The following is a 16,442-nucleotide window of genomic DNA, read 5'->3' on the forward strand; positions in this document are numbered from 1 at the left end:
AAGAGCCCTCTGCAGTTGGTCCGCAGAGGTGGATTCTGCCGCGGTTGCTGGGTCCATGTCTGGTCAGTTCGTTCTGTTATGAGGTGAGGTGATAAACGAACCCAAATGCAGACACACGGCAAAATCTCTTAAGAGTCAGGTCTTTATTTCCCGGGCAGCGAGAGCAACCCGGAAATGCACGCCAAGAGTCTGTGTCAATCTGCGCTGCGCCACCCGAGGGAATCCCGGGGTTCCCCTTGACACGTGGCCGGGTGACGTGACCGAACGGCGATGCTCCGCTGGGGGGAATCCCCAGATCTCTCCTCAGCGAGCTGATTGGTTGGATCGACTGTGTGACGTCCGCGACTCGACACAGGATCGCCCAAAACCTCGACAGCGGATCTCCGAGGAACTCACTGGAGGGTCTCTTCGTGCAGGTGATGCCCGTGGCTCGACACTGGACGGAACCGGCAGGGTCGACTGTGTGACACTCGTAGCTCGACACAGGATTGCCAAGATTGCAGCAGATGATCTCCGAGGAACGATCTGGAATCTTCTTCGTTCAGGTGGATGCCCGTGGCCCGACACTGAACGGCAGGAAACAGGAAACAGGTCAGAATCGTAATCTCAACAACGGGAGACGGAACGGACTTACTGGACGGGTTGACGGGTAGGCAACGGACGAACTGACACCAGATGGGCAGGAGACCGGAGTATTAGTAGCGGCTGGCGTAATCAATTGGAATGCCGCTCAGCTGTGCTGCCGGAGAGGTGCGGTAGTGGGCGGTGCTTGGAGGAGGGTACTGCTGAGGGAGAAAAACAGACAGGGAAATGACAGGACACAGGAGGAAAGGTATTCGGGGTTAAACAGAGGAAAACACACTGGGAACAGACAGGAATCCTAACAATGTCCTGGATATTTATGTGTAAGTGCATGTTTTTGCCTACCTTTAAGATGACTAGGATTCAAGCCATCCAGCAGAGATGTTGACTTACTGTATTTCTAGTAAAGGATAATGTCATTTTTAACATTATCTTGTTTGACACCAGCAGGAACATACATAGAAACACGGATAACATGTCAGTATCTGACAATACTGAACACAACAAACACATTACATATATATTATCATGACAATGCAGATTCATGCCAAGTTTTTCAAGCAGATTGGTGATCGTATGCTCGATGGTCTAAATGTGTAAATATTTATACGTGCACAAAGTTTACGTTTGTGATTTTAAAAGTGCAGTTACAGTCAAATCTGGAGATGAGAGTTGATCCACAGTAAACAAGCTGTGTGGTGAAGTGAGGTCCAGGAAGTCAACTCTGTTAAATGATACTAATTTACTCAGCACTCAGTTAATACATTTCTAGATACCTTGTTTCTGTGCAGTTCAATTTGTGCATAAAAAATCCTGAGTGAAAAGTGTTTTTACTTCCATGGATGTGGATCATTTTGCTATTAAAAAAAAAAAAAAAAAAAAAAGCATTAAAAGAACATGAAGTAACGAATGATGAAAACTTTGATTTACTGAGTGGAATACATCCTCACACTGCAGCACTTGTTTCCAACATATTTCCATTCAACTATAAAGACCCAGAACTGCTCCTAGCTTTTATATTAAATACATAAATATTGTTTCAATAAATTATAAAGTTGATTCTATTTTCATTAATTGCCATTTAACATCCAAGACTCTCCTACTAACTCATAGCTCATGTAGAACTGCGTTTCCTGTTGCACATACAGTAGTTATTGAGAGGTGAACAAAAACAGCCCTCCTTTTTGGATAACGGTACACCTGCACCAGAGAGCCAGCATGCTCCATTAACCTGTAAATAATATGATGGAATCACATACAGTGCATTTTTATTTTCCTGTGCCTACCCCGACTCCTTCAGTGCATTTTATTAGAATCCTACAAAATGTTAGAAAGTAAAATCTTGATACATGATATTTGCATCTGTCCAGATGTTCGTACAACATGTCAAGTAAAGTCGTCATGTTGTCATGATGAGCTTTGGTTTGGCAGATGTTGTGTATGACTGCTTGTCTATAAATTCCTCACTGCCTTCGGGTTATTGAACTAATGAACCCTGTTGGCCTCTCACGTCACCTGACAGCAGTCCTTTAACCCCTCAGTCAAACTAAAATATGAAGTCATTGATGAAGCAGCCTTACATCTCCACTCTGTGTCCACAGGCCAATGGGGTTTGCCCACAGTGAGTCTGTCCTCAGTGTTGGGTATGATGGCGGGCGTCTTGGCATCCACCATGGAATCCATCGGTGACTACTACGCGTGTGCTCGTTTGTCTGGAGCTCCGCCGCCACCCACTCACGCCATCAACCGAGGTATCGCCGTGGAGGGCATCGGCTGCATCCTGGCCGGACTGTGGGGAACCGGAAATGGCACCACCTCCTACAGCCAGAACATTGCTGCTCTTGGCATTACAAAGGTACGCACCATCATATTTCTTTAAATGGTAAAATGTTCTGCACTTAAAGAGTACTGTATCACCTTGGCAGTCTCAAATCGCTTTACAGTTTGCCTCCCATTCACCCACTCACACCTTCATACACCGATGGTGACACACCTGACATGCAAGGTTCCTCGCTTGCCTTTAGAACCAACTCGGGGTGCATTGTCTTGCTCAAGGACACTTCGGCATGTGGACAGGAGGACCTGGGGATCAAACCAACAACTTAATGATGAGTGGACAACCTGCTCCACCATCTGAGGGTCTGTTCAGGGTCTCCTCTGTCATATTTTTTCATTTTAAAAGTGCGCCAAATTTTTTACAATTGGAGACAGGCCTGGACCGTCACCTGGACTCTTCTACTAGAGGCATGTAGTTGAAATACGTACAGAATGCAGTTTGGCATTCTTTTGTTGAAATAAACAAGACCATGAATATGTTGTCTTTAGTCTATTTACAATTAAATATGGGTTTGTGAGATTTGCAAATCATTGCATTGTGTTCTTATTTACATTTTACACAGCGTCCCAACTTTTTTAATTTATTTTTTTGACCACTTTGGGGCAGAAGCACTCTATGAAAGCCCCAGTCATAGCCATAGTATACCAGAGGTCTCCGATCCTCCAATCCCTCTGAGGTGGCGATCTCCTGGTTGGAGACCCCTGAGGTACCCTTGGTCACCCTCTTCCACCTGTAAACCCTCGGACACCCTGTTCTGCCTAACATGTTAGCAAGCAATTGTCTACACATACAGCGCCCATTAAGCAACATTACCATTTATTTCCTGCCAGCCTGATAGATGTAGGTCTAAATTATATTCTCCTTTTCCTTGAACTCCTAATAAAACTATCATTAGATATTTGACTTTCTTTATCAGCTGCTAACTAGTAAACAGTGACTTTACAGTAAACACTTAAAATGTTTATTAGCCCGGCTTTATGGCTAACATTATTTTGTGTGGATTTCATAAACTGTAAGTCTGACCTAATCTTCGGCTGCCAGTGGCGAACTCCGTCTGTTTGCTTTTGTGATCATTTGCCACCTGCCTGAGTCAGTGAAGCACTTTAAGGTTTAACTCTGCAGCGGTTCACTGCTCTGGCAGTGAGGAGGGATCCCCTCCGCTATCTTTAGTGCTGGTACATATCGTTGAAAATGCAAGTGGACTCTAGTGAGCTCAACCTGGTGAGAGACATGCAACAGTCATATCCTACTAAGATTAAGTGATTGTAAATAAACAAAAATGACTTTTGGGTGTAAATATTTTCATAAGAGTAACCCATAAAATACATTTTATTCTATACCTTCTTTTGCAGCATTTATCATAATGCATTATTTTCAATTTTTGGTAACTTAGTGTTTGCCATTACCATCCTACACACACATCACAATAACACTCTTGTGTGGTCATGTGATTTTATTAATGAGTGTTAGGTTTGTGTTAAATTACATGAGTTGATACTCTCTTTTTGTGCATTCAGCATGTGTGGAATTAATATTATTTAAAAAGCATTAAAAAATAATTAACTATCTTATGTAACTTTCATGATATTTTTGCAACTTTGAGCAAATAGTTATTTCAGTTTGAAAACAAACAAAAAAAAGACTAAAATATTTCCATCTATCTCTGTGATGTGTATTATGGTCATTAATATATGAAGTGATTTCATATGACACTATTAGTAGTAGTTGTTTAAGAAAAAATCTTTGACTTGCAATTTTTGAAAAAAAAAAAAAAAAAAAAAAAAAAAAAAATCATATAATCATATCATGGATCATAGATTTATACAAATCATGTAAAACTCTGAAAATTGCATGAAGAAAAAACATTGATCAAGCATTTTTGATTGCAACAACAACAAAAAAACTCCCAGAGGTACGGAGATATGGAGGTTAGCTCAGTCCATATTCACAGCAACACCATCTGAATACAGTATGTTGAGACAGGGCATCACCACTTTACATTTTATGAAATGTGTAATATTTATTGCATAACTTTAATTGGTGGGAAATTCTGCTTTTAATGTGGGTTTTGATTTGACTTCTCATCTGTCATCACTGTGCTACCATTTTATACTAGATGCACTGAAAGAAAATCTCAAGAGAGCATCTTGGTGAAACATTATATAACTAAAGAAAAGTTTCCCCACTGGCGCCTGCGAGTATATCAGAGGTTAAATAGTCTTTAAGGCTCAGAGCTTGGGTGGATGGGGATGTGTGGCATCTCTCAAGTGGAGACAGCGAGCAGGGTGAGCACTATACGATTTTGCTTGACCTTTTGATCATCGCCTTGTGACACAATTAATTAAAGGAAGGGGAAGCCAATAATTTTGGATGATTCATTGATTGTGCTTTGTAGTTGATTGTTAGTCTCACTGCCTAAGCTGTTTATTAGGCCGATCATTTAAATGATTGCCACATAAAAGAGGCGGAGTCACTGTTTCACTCTCCATGAAAAACGTCTTTGCATGTCTTTTGTTGGCACATGGTTTGAGTTTAAATGGTATTTTTGGGAGCTGGAAATCAATAAATTTGAATCAGTATGGGCCTGTTATCAGCTGCCTTGACAAGGGTACCGGACGTTCTCATACCCGTTTTACCACTTTAAATTAGATTAGACCTTATTTTAAGAAATTCCATTTTGTGTTAAAGAAGGATCAAACCGAGCCATGGAAAAACAAGCATGAAAACAACACAGTCATTAGCTTGCGAAATCAGAAACAGGAAGACAATAGCTTTCTTTTCTCTCCTCTCCTCTCGGGGTCTCCTCCTCAAACTGGCTGAAGTGTCTCTGAGGACGAAACACCAAACAACACTTCAGGCCTTCATTAAATCTGTTATCAGGGCGAGGAGATGTGACCCTGGGTCCTTCTCAGAATGCAAAGGACCGACCAAAAGGCACTACTATCCAAACGGTGTGAAATGTACACCCACAAAGAGCCTGTGAGCTCACACCTTCAAAGTGACACCAGAATGTGGATTAGGACACCTAAATAGACTACCAGGTGACTGGCAAATGATTGACAGGTCTGGACTGCAGGAGGCCAGTTTATCAGCGGACTCTTCTACTAGAGAACCATGCTGTTGGAATACGTGCAGAATGTGGTTGGACGTTGTTCTGCTGAAATAAACAAGACCTTCCCTGAAAGAGACGTTGTCTGGATGGCAGCATATGTTGCTCCAAAACCTGAATATATCATTCAGCATTAATGCTTCCTTCCAGATGTTCAAGCTACCCATGCCATGTGCACTAATGCATCCTGTACCATCACAGATGCTGGCTTTAGAACTGAGCTGATAACAAGCTGGATGGTCCCTCTCCTCTTTAACCTGGAGGATGCAGCGTCCATGATTTCCAAACAGAATCTCAGATTGTGATCCATCAGACCTCAGGACAGTTGTCCACTTCACCTCAGTCCATCTTCAATGATCTCGGTCCAGAGAAGGCGGTGGTGTTTCTGGATCATGTTTCTATCTGGTTTCTTCTTTGGAGAGTTTTAACCCGCATTTGTGGACGCAGCGATGAACTGTGTTCACAGACGATGGTTTTCACAAGTGTTCCTGAGCCCATGCAGTGATTTCCACTCCAGAATAGTGTGTTTTTAATGCAGTGCTGCCTGAGGGCCCGAAGATCACCACCATCCAATATTGGTTTCCAGCCTTGTCCCTTGTGTTCAGAGATTTCTCCAGATTCTCTGAATCTTTTAATGATATTATGAACCGTAGACGATGAAATCCACTAATTCTTTGTAGTTTTACGTTGAGGAACATTATTCTTAGATTGTTGAACTATTTTCCAACACAGTCTTTCACAGAGTGGTGAACCTCTCCCCATCTTCACTGCTGAGAGACTCGGCCGCTCTGAGATCATTTTTTTTTTTTTTTTATATCCAATCATGTTACTGATCTGTTGCCATGGTAACCTCATTAGTGTTGAGATGTTCCACCAGGTGATTTTTGTTTCACATTACAGTATTTAGTTGACCCTGTCCCAACTTTATTGAGGCGTGTTGCTGCCATCAAATTCATAAGGAGCACATCTTTTTTCATAAAAATAAAAACATTCTCAGTTTCAACATTTGATATGATATGCAAATTATTGCATCCTTTTTTGAATTTACATGTTACACAGCGTCCCAACTCTTTTTGAAACTAGGTAGTATAAAGTTCAGCTAATAATTGATCACATTTCTGTCCTGAAATCATGTTCATTTCTGCTACTGAACTTTATGAAACTATCTTGGTGGATGAATAGTCCAATTAGGTTGTGTGGTGAATTCAATATAATCACTTCTGGATCTAAATGCACCTAATTTCCAAACATGCAACACACATGTTGTTTTGTAAAAGTGTGTACAAACCAAGCTGTAGAGAATATGGTACACCGCCGATATCTCCTGGTTTTGACCAGTCATTGACAGGACACCTTTCATTGTCCTGCTTGTATCAGTCTTTGCTTCAACTGTGAAATAGAAGAGATAAAAAACAAATGACAAACATGTGAAACTTCCACTATGTTGTTAAATCATTGCCTGTTTTCCACAATGTCAACTGTAAAAAACAATGAAAAACAAGCACTGACAGTATTCAAGAAGTGAGGGGTTTTCTAGGTATTTATTTGCAGTTGTAAAGTTCTGCTGGAAAGACTTTAATGTGCTCAACTGTGCTACTGCTGAATGTTGTATGACCTCTGCGAGCTTGAGCTTTCTTTTTCCAAGGCAGCTCTCCATGTTGTCACACGTCTACATCCAAGTTAGAAATCATAGCAGATGTGATTCGGCATATGTTCATGAAAACGTATTTTCAGAGGTTTTTCCCCATGCACCGTCCAGGTAAAAGTAATGTGTGCCCATCATGTATACAATTTATAACAAGTCCTTGTGCTCGCTTTACGCTAGGTTGGCAGCAGACTTGTCCTGCAGACAACTGGGATTCTGATGATTGTCCTGGGGATCTTCGGGAAGTTTGGAGCAGTTTTTATCACCATCCCTGACCCGGTCATCGGAGGCATGTTCCTTGTTATGTTTGGAATGATCGCAGCAGTGGGAATATCCAACCTCCAGGTAAATACATTTCCATACCGTATCATGTTTTATTTTATTTTGTGGACCCTTTTATCTAAGCTGCTGCTGCTCTACAGAGTATGGCGTATTAAGAGCCACCCATTTTTCAGAGAATCAACACTCTGGGAAACTAAACATCCTCCCTGCTGGGGTCCTTAAACTAGACATGAGTCTCGCTGACTCTGGGTCGCTGCTTCGACCCCGTGACCTAAAACACAAGCAAAATGAGAAGATGAGAATCTGATGGGGAGTAATTAATGCTAACTTTATTTGGGGAGCATTTTCATGCATAAAATGCAGATCAATATGTCAGAAAGATAAACCAAAATGAGCCAATCCAATTTAAATCCACAAAACAGAAATAAATCAATAGAATTAATATCAAAACAAGAAAATGAATATCACACTGACTAGTCCAGGGAGCAGTGTTTAGGAGTTAGTGGCAGCTGGAGGTGAGGTTGTAGATTTCACTAACCTGTATGAAAGGAGCCATACAAATAACATGATTGCTTAATTCATACGACGATCCAAGCTGCAGCCTCCCAGGTGAGCTGCGGTCAGCTCTAATCCTCTGTCCTGGCATGAGATATTTCAGTGTGATTCAAGCAGTAGTGCTGGGAAAGGTCTTACACACTGTTGGCAAATAAAACCGCCCACAAATATATATTTTACATGATTAACATGAGAATATAGTGTTTTACTTTAGATCATATTTTGGGGAAATACTTGCTATATCATGAACATAATTACATTAAAAATAACATATCTTTATATATTATATATTTCATCACCACAGATTAAAAAAATAGGATGAACATGATTTGCTGACCTTTAAAAGCCAGTTTTCCTTTTCACACACACTGGGAAGAAATCTGATGAAATATTTGTTGTAAATTTAAAATATTACAATGCTGCATTCTGCAATAAAAAAAAAAATACTAATTATTTATTTAGTATTGGTTTCAGTTTTTCAGAAAGACAAATGGGAAAATACATGAAAGCTCAAAGCTAATGGAACAGATACTAAGTAGATTGTGTGTGTGTGTGTGTGTGTGTGTGTGTGTGTGTGTGTGTGTGTGTGTGTGTGTGCGTGTGTGCATATCTTTCTTCTTTCCAATTTTATTGATCTCTGAGTCCATTTGTAGACTGGGTTCAGTCCAGTCTGGCTTGTGTTAACTGGTTATCAAATAAATGCACCAAAATAGAATTCAGGTCATTTTTGGATTTCCTGATTATTTGTAATCACATTTCATTGAAGTTCCAAACAGATATGAGCTGAAACAGAACAACAAAATAACAGCTTGCATCTGAGAGTCAATAAACCAATTTGAACTAATTTGTATCATATAATGTCTCCCTCTCTTTTCTGCAGTATGTCGACCTCAACTCGTCCCGTAACCTCCTCATCCTCGGCTTCTCCACCTTCAGCGGTCTCGTCTTACCCACTTGGTTTCACTCCAATCCTGGCATCATTGACACAGGTAACTTTAACACTCATTCAAACACACACTGGCACTGGAAACAAACCTTTAGGGTTATCAAAAAAAGCAAATACAGGATTTCCTTCCAAAATACACATTTGTTTCGTCTTCACAGCCAGAAAGAAGCACATATTGAATGAGTGAAGACAAACATTATAGAGCAAGAAAAACTCAAAATCATATTTTTTTATTTATGCTACAATTTGAATGATAAAGACGGTCGTAATTTGGTTTGAAAACTAAAGTTTGTCACTTCAATCATGGCTGCAATTCCTCAAATGTCCACTTGAGGCTGACCCCCAACTTTACAGCAGAAATAAACTTGTTTACAGTCTGATACAAAAAAATAATTTGGTCTCTATGGCTAATTTACCAATTTATAAAAATGACACAGTGGGAGAATCTTTATGAAACTCACCCATATCCATCCATCCATCCATCCATCCATCCATCCATCCATCCATCCATCATCCATCATCCATCCATCATCCATCCATCCATCCATCCATCCATCCATCATCCATCCATCATCCATCATCCATCCATCCATCCATCCATCCATCATCTTCCACTTATCCGGGTCGGGTCACGGTGGCAACAGGCCAAGCAAGCTGACCCAGACTTCCCTCTCCTCCACAACATTTTCCAGCTCATGCTGGGGGATCCCGAGGCGTTCCCAGGCCAGCCGGGAGATATAATCCCTCCAGGGTGTCCTGGGTCTTCCCGGGGTCTCCTGCCAGTTGGGCGTGCCCGGTAAACCTCCAGATGGAGGCGCCCAGGAGGGTCCTGATCAGATGCTGAACCACCTCAGCTGACTCCTTTCGATGCGAAGGAGTAGCGCCTCAACTCCAAGTTCCCTCCTGATGTCCAGCTCCTCCCTCGATCTCTAAGGCTGAGCCCGGCCTCCTACGGAGGAAACTCATTTCAGCCGCTTGTAGCCGCGACCGCGTTCTTTCGGTCATGACCCAGAGCTCGTGACCATAGGTGAGAGTCGGAACATAGATCGTCCATCTAAGTTGCATAATTATGGGCAGGGCTGCTCTGAATGTGGGTTCTGTCACAGTTCAGCAGCTGCCTCCAGGTTTCAGATATTGACTTTAAGCCAGAAACATACAGACAGACTCTTCTCTCTGATGGTTCATTCGGCCAACTCAGCCCCATGTACCTCCTCTTTGCCCATTTTTGGGTCAGGCACTGCCAACATGGTTAATGGTGCCACCAATGACTGAGCTTTAAAAATGCCCTTCAGGAAACCTGTCGGTGGCGTCACACGGGCTACGTCCATTTTTTTTTATACACTCTATGATGATGCACTAAAATGACCTGATTAGGGTCAGAATAGATCACTGTTTGGATTAAAATGAATAATTTTACATAAGTAAAGTTTCATACGCCACACAAGTTATTTAACAAATGTTACACAAGTTAAATACAAAGCATTATGTAAGTAACCTGCTCAAACTTACTTCTCTTCTCACAGTAAAATACCGCTCTTCTGGGTGGAACTCCTGTTTTAAATCCATGAAGTCTTGACCTCCTCCCCATGCTGACTTGAACACTCTTCATCACATGACCTCCTTCTTCTAGCTTTGTCTAACATACGTGTAGTTTTTATGTCTTCGGGTGGACTGACGGGTGTGTTACAAGCTCTGGTGTGACATCGGGATGTGTGAGGATGCAACAACTGTTTGTTACGAAGCACCAGTGAGCGTCACACTTTGGTAAAGGTCAACACCTCGACTACAATCCACCCTCATCAGGTGTCTGCTAGTAGGATTTTATCTGGAAAGAGTCGGCACTGAGAGTCCAGGACTAGAGCAGAGGCTTAAATAACATTTATAAATGGTCCAACAACTTCTCCCCATAAAACTGTTTGTGTCGGTGTGCTTTTCTATTGTACAAAACATTTTGTGTAAATTCTTTTTATTTGAAGCAACTGGGAACAACATCTTTGTTCTGAATATCTCTTTTGCTTTCGATAAAAGGAAGACAGAAACACCCGCTCGGCGTCAGAGGAGGAACGCTGTCCTCTGACGGTAAATGCGAGGCCGTGTGCTCCCACTGTTCCACCTGCAGATTACCCTTGAAAAGAGCCTAAGCTCCTTATGCCAAGGTGTTCCCAAATCCCACGGGCCCAGATGGCAAACAATTTACCTGTTGTCTTTAGCCTAGATTCATAAGTGGCGAGACGAGCCTTTTTAATGGTCTTACGCGCAGATCTTGAACAAACCAAACAGAAACGTTAGTATGTTTGGTGTCGCTGAACGATACGGATCCAACAGGGTGTAAGGAGCCGTTCAGCCTGCAGGGGGCTCTGCTTTTACACCGTTGACCTTTGATTCTTTTCACATCCACACTTTTATATTTTTATCAGTGGGGGATAAAAGGAGGATGTCACATGTCTACTTCAGGTTTCGCCCCTGTAAGAATGTACTTGTAATGGCTCGTCTTGATGATACATGACTTTAGCTGCAGGAGGAAACTGAACTAATGAGACTGAGCTGCCATGCAAGGTGCTGGCTATCAGGAGTACATTCACACACTGATGGTTCCCCATCGGAGGCAACTTGGGGTTTAGTGTCTTGCCCAAGGACACTTAGGCATGTGGACATAAGGAGGAGGAGCCGGGCATTGAACCACTAACCTTCTGGTTAGTGGGCAACCCACTCCACCATCTGAGCCACAGCCTCCCTTTACTATTAACTAGGTTTTATGTTTTTCTATATGACTGTGATATATCACTAATAAAATATATTTCTGAGGGAATACTTCAATCAGGTCTCCATAATTTTGGAGTGCAGAAAACTGTTGAAAGTGCAGTTAGTTTCTGACTGACAGCTGTCAGTCCTGCTGGTGAGTCGCTGTGATGTGTCAGAGGTGAACAACCGAACACATACCAGAGGTTTAATCTGAGTGTACTCGGACCCCCGGGCTGTTTGTGTACCAGGCAGCCCAAAGAGTGAGTTTATTACTTCCTTAGTGTTGCTGCTGGTCGACCAAGAAAAGAAAGCAGGAAATTGGTTGAAGCAACTGCGGAGAAAAAAGTAGAAAAAACGTGAAATATTGTTTTGTAATCCTGGAAATTCTCCTCTGATTTTTAGAAAGATAACAAACATGCAATCATACACAACAGGTAGGTTCCAGTTAACTAATCCAGTAACAAAACATCAATCCAATCAATGAAAGTAGAAAAACTCAAGTAGGTATGATCGATCAGAGACCTCAGAACCAATCAGAGATCAATCGCAGCCTGTCAATGGATGACTCCCTCCCATTGATGACACATTGATCGGCTGCCGGGAGTCTTTTTGGCCACCTCTTGTAAGAACCACCAAAAGATCAATCTCCAAGATTAAACAGCTCTTCCCTGCAGACATAAGACTTTGATCCCATGAGTCATGTGATGCTGGTGTCACCCAGGAAAGTGTTAATCCAGAGTTCAACACTGGGGATGAGGGCTTGTCTGGTTTTCTCAGGTCTAGGCTGCTTACCTCCCAATCCTCTTGGCGAGCCCCCATGTCAGTGGCTGTAATCTGCCCGGCTCAGATAAAGCACCGTTGCCCCGAAGTTTCTCTCCAGCCGAAACACTCAGGCCTGTCACGGCTCTCTGTAAACAAACTGCTGCTCATCCAGACATCCTCAGATGTACAGGCGGTGGGACTTAAAATCAACCCAGTGCGTGCCTTGAACTTTTGACTTCGCCCACTTTATGTGTGTGTGCGTGCGTGTTCTTGTGTGAGTGTGTGTGTGTGTGTGTGTTGGAACGGGCGAACTGAACAACAGTGTGTTCAGAGTGAAACTACGTCAGCCCTGTTTACAGTTCTTGATTCAATTCGATACAACTTCATTATGTAGTTTATTGCCAGAGGCGCATTATGAAAGCAGGACGTCGGACATGCAGGCACTCACATTCAATGGCCCTCTGTGTTCACCCATGTGCTGCCGGCCACACATGCCACATAAAAGGCCAACTCCGACTCAAGGAATTAGACGGTCTCAGTGGTCTGGTGATTACAAAGGGTGGCCTTCGGCCACCGAGCGGCCTTCGTGAGTCTGGACATCTGTGGACCTGCAGACTCTCCAGGACCCTCCGGTGAGGTCCTGCTGGCAGGTTGCTCTCCATGATCACATCATATATCTCAGGCCTGCTGGGGGGGTCATATCATAGTTACAAAAAACATGTCTTTCCTATTTTTCACTTGTGTCCATGAAGTGAGCTTTAATTGAAGTTATCTGTCTCTGAAATTTAAAAGAAAAAAAGTCTGCTTAATATCCATAGATGTTATATATGTTTGACAATTCTGACTGAAAGTAGAAGCCACTTTTAAGACTTGCAGTATTTGTTTTATAAGTAGTAAGGATGATTTTTTTTTTCCTTAACCTTCAATGGAAACTCAAAAGATCTTTGTGGAATAGATCTTTTAATGTTTTCTTTACAGGTCTGAGAGAATAGTATGTCAATGAACAAAATGTATAAAGCTGTCTGTGAATCATGATTGACATGCACATAGTCTGAGTGTCTCAAAGTAATACCAGATGGGCATACGAAAATTAAAATATTTTTTCTAAAACACAACAAAACAAAATAAAAACAATAATCAGGGGATGTGTATTTTGAAAGTTGGAAGAAAAAACAGTTGGCTACTGGTTCTGCACTACAAAAAAAAGAAAACGTTGAGAAATATCAAGGTAACAAACAGAAATAAAAGTTTTATGTTAGACAGTTAAACTAAATCTCTTAAAGAGCCACATAAAACATGTTTTGAAATATATTAGAAACAATATACTTCAAATAATGATTTGATGTTATTTCCACCAAAAAAAAATATCTTGTGAAACCCTCAAACTTATATCTGTCTCTTTTGTTGTTGAAAACTTTATCAATATGTGAATACATTTTTAAAGTTTAACTGTTGGATGTTATAAAATTCCATTGAAGAGATAAAACTTGTATTTTAGTTTTTGTGAAAGTTTTATTATACTTCAAATTAAAAGTACCCGGCGGCTCCGGTAGCTTTCTGTGTCCGCTGCACAGTGAAGCTCAAACATTCAACTGTAGCAACAAAAAGAGAAAAAAAAATTCAGTGCAGGGAGACTTCAAGTTCAACTTTTTTAATGTATTTTGTACCTGCTTTAACATATTTCAAATTAGAGTAACATTATTGTACATCACCACAACTCTTGTACTTCTGTGTAATTTAATGAAACTTGAAATGATTTAGCTTTCTATGCCATGACCACACTAAAATAGTTTCCATTTAAAAATGTGTCTGCAAGCAATCACTAAAAGTCCAGGAGAAATGTTCCTCAATTTGATCCTTGTGACTTCAGCTGTTCTACAAGTAGTGAGGAGGAACTATGTAAAATATCTTGGTTTTTGAATTCTCGAGAACATATTTTCTGGAAAGAGACACATAATTGGGGGTGAATTAAGGAAAACTGAACATTGAGTCAACTGAACCCAAGATTTAAATTTCAGAAAGCTTTAATGTGTTATCTAATTACATGGAATAAAATAAGTTTATTCAATCCAAATGATCACGAGATTTTAGAGTCCAAAGAATGAAGTAAGCACTGAAAATTATTTTCCTGCATTCCCCATCTAAAGAATAAACAAAACTGTCTCACTCGGTGATGGCTCATTATAAGATTCAAAGTTATCAGGACTCACTTTCAATAAAAACAGAGACAAACTTGATTTTATGAGAATTTCATAGAATTTGTATTCACGCACAGTGTTATAGGAGTCCAACGTAGAATTCTCTTTTAAGCTTACTGTAGTCGCCACACGCAGATATTTCTTAAAAAATATGAAGTCATTCAACATAAATTTTGATTTCAGACTTACATGAGGATGTCAGTTTTGGGCAGGGAATTCAAATGTGACGGGTTGAGAGGGTTCAGCACACAGAGAAATGGTGCATGTATGAGATCCATCGGACAGATGGGTCGGAGCCGGGCCGTGAGGGGATTTACTGTCATCCTGTCCTGCAGGATTTACTGTCAGGCTCCGGTGTTTGTTGGTTTTGCTTTTGAGAGAGCTTGTATTTTTAGTTTCAGTTTTAGTAGAATGAACTTAAACCCGACCTCTGGCCTCCGTGTGGAGGAGGAGAGAGCAAAGGGAAGCTCCCAGGAGATTTATAGTCATCACATTATTTCAGGGTTAAGTAACAAATGACTTTGTTGACTCTCTTCTGTTTGAAGGAATAAAAGAGCTGGACCAAGTGATCGTTGTGCTCTTCACCACACATATGTTCATCGGGGGATTTTTTGGGTTCATCTTGGATAACACTATTCCAGGTACGACAAAATACTAAAAACAAGTAGAGTCCCTGTTATAAGTCCCAGCTAACATCAGCTCTTCCTTCTCAGGCACCGACAAAGAGAGAGGCATCCAGAGCTGGAAGGACAAGGTGCACCAGGGAAGCAGCAAAATGTGTGACCAGTCGTGCTACGATATCCCTTTCTGCAACGGCGTTTTGAAAAGGTTTCGATGTTTCCAGTACCTGCCCTTCCTCCCTTCTTACAAGACCACCAGGGAGGGGACGTCCAAGTAATGAAGTGGTAACACATGTTTTGTCTTTACAGTAATAGATTAAAACTTTTAACAAAGTTGAGCTGCTCTTCTGACAGTTAGAAATTCAACAAAATAAACCAACATCCTCTTCACATCATTTCTAGTTTACTAAACCACAAGATGCAGAAACATCAGTCATTAAAAGCTCAACAGCAAAGACATTAATTTGTGAAAGAGCTTTTAAAGAAGTTAGTTCAAAGCAAAATGTCTTTTTTAAACATCTTTGTGTCACACGTTTCTCTTTTTTTTTCTGTTTGGACCACAGCTGATTGTCTTTCACACAGAAACAAATTGATATTGTATATCTTCAGTTACCCAGCTCAGTAACCCACTTGTTATCAGTATGATCATCACTACCTCATCAGGAACAGCAACTCACAGAAACAGATTAATAACAAGGATTTTTTTTCTTTTAATACACATTCTGTGATGTCTTAAAAATAATGTTTTTAAGGTTACTGCTTTGTAAGTTTTATTTTGTCTTCTCTCAATGTAAGTACATTTTTAATTTTTAAATATGCTTTTACATTGTAATTTGCCAAATTTTTGTACTATAAGTATGAAACTGTCCTAAATAGTGAAAATAAAGGGTTGTTGTTGAATAAATTCTGAACTTACTGAAGACATTCGTCTTTCTCACACTCATGTCAATTTGAGGTATTAAAATTGATTTTTCTTTTTCTTTTTTTTTTTTTTTACAAGTACCACAAGTTTAATTTCATTTAAATTATTCTAAATGTGTGTCAATTTACTTTTTCATTTGAGAATAAACTATTGATCAGTGGAAATCCCACAAATAGTTATATTAATCTCGCAAAGTTTAGAAATTTGGCCTAATAATTATTGTTATTATTATAATTATTGAG

The 16,442-nt window shown here is 40.6% G+C and overlaps 1 protein-coding gene across 1 annotated transcript in view; it reads left to right on the plus strand.

The window, feature by feature from the left end:
* The window catches only part of LOC138206642 (solute carrier family 23 member 2), a 43,487-nt gene extending 27,328 nt beyond the window's left edge, over positions 1-16,159 (plus strand). The window contains exons 8-12 of the mRNA XM_069163486.1: positions 2,184-2,437; positions 7,354-7,518; positions 8,891-8,999; positions 15,204-15,299; positions 15,372-16,159. Coding sequence (XP_069019587.1) covers positions 2,184-2,437; positions 7,354-7,518; positions 8,891-8,999; positions 15,204-15,299; positions 15,372-15,556 — 809 coding nt within the window. The 3' untranslated portion in view covers positions 15,557-16,159. The remainder of the gene's footprint in view (positions 1-2,183; positions 2,438-7,353; positions 7,519-8,890; positions 9,000-15,203; positions 15,300-15,371) is intronic.
* Positions 16,160-16,442: the final 283 nt, after the last annotated feature.

Source organism: Embiotoca jacksoni, unplaced genomic scaffold (assembly GCF_022577435.1).
Source record: "Embiotoca jacksoni isolate LCO1_2020_lvr unplaced genomic scaffold, fEmbJac1.0.p SCAF_3, whole genome shotgun sequence".
Taxonomy (NCBI): Eukaryota; Metazoa; Chordata; class Actinopteri; family Embiotocidae; genus Embiotoca; species Embiotoca jacksoni.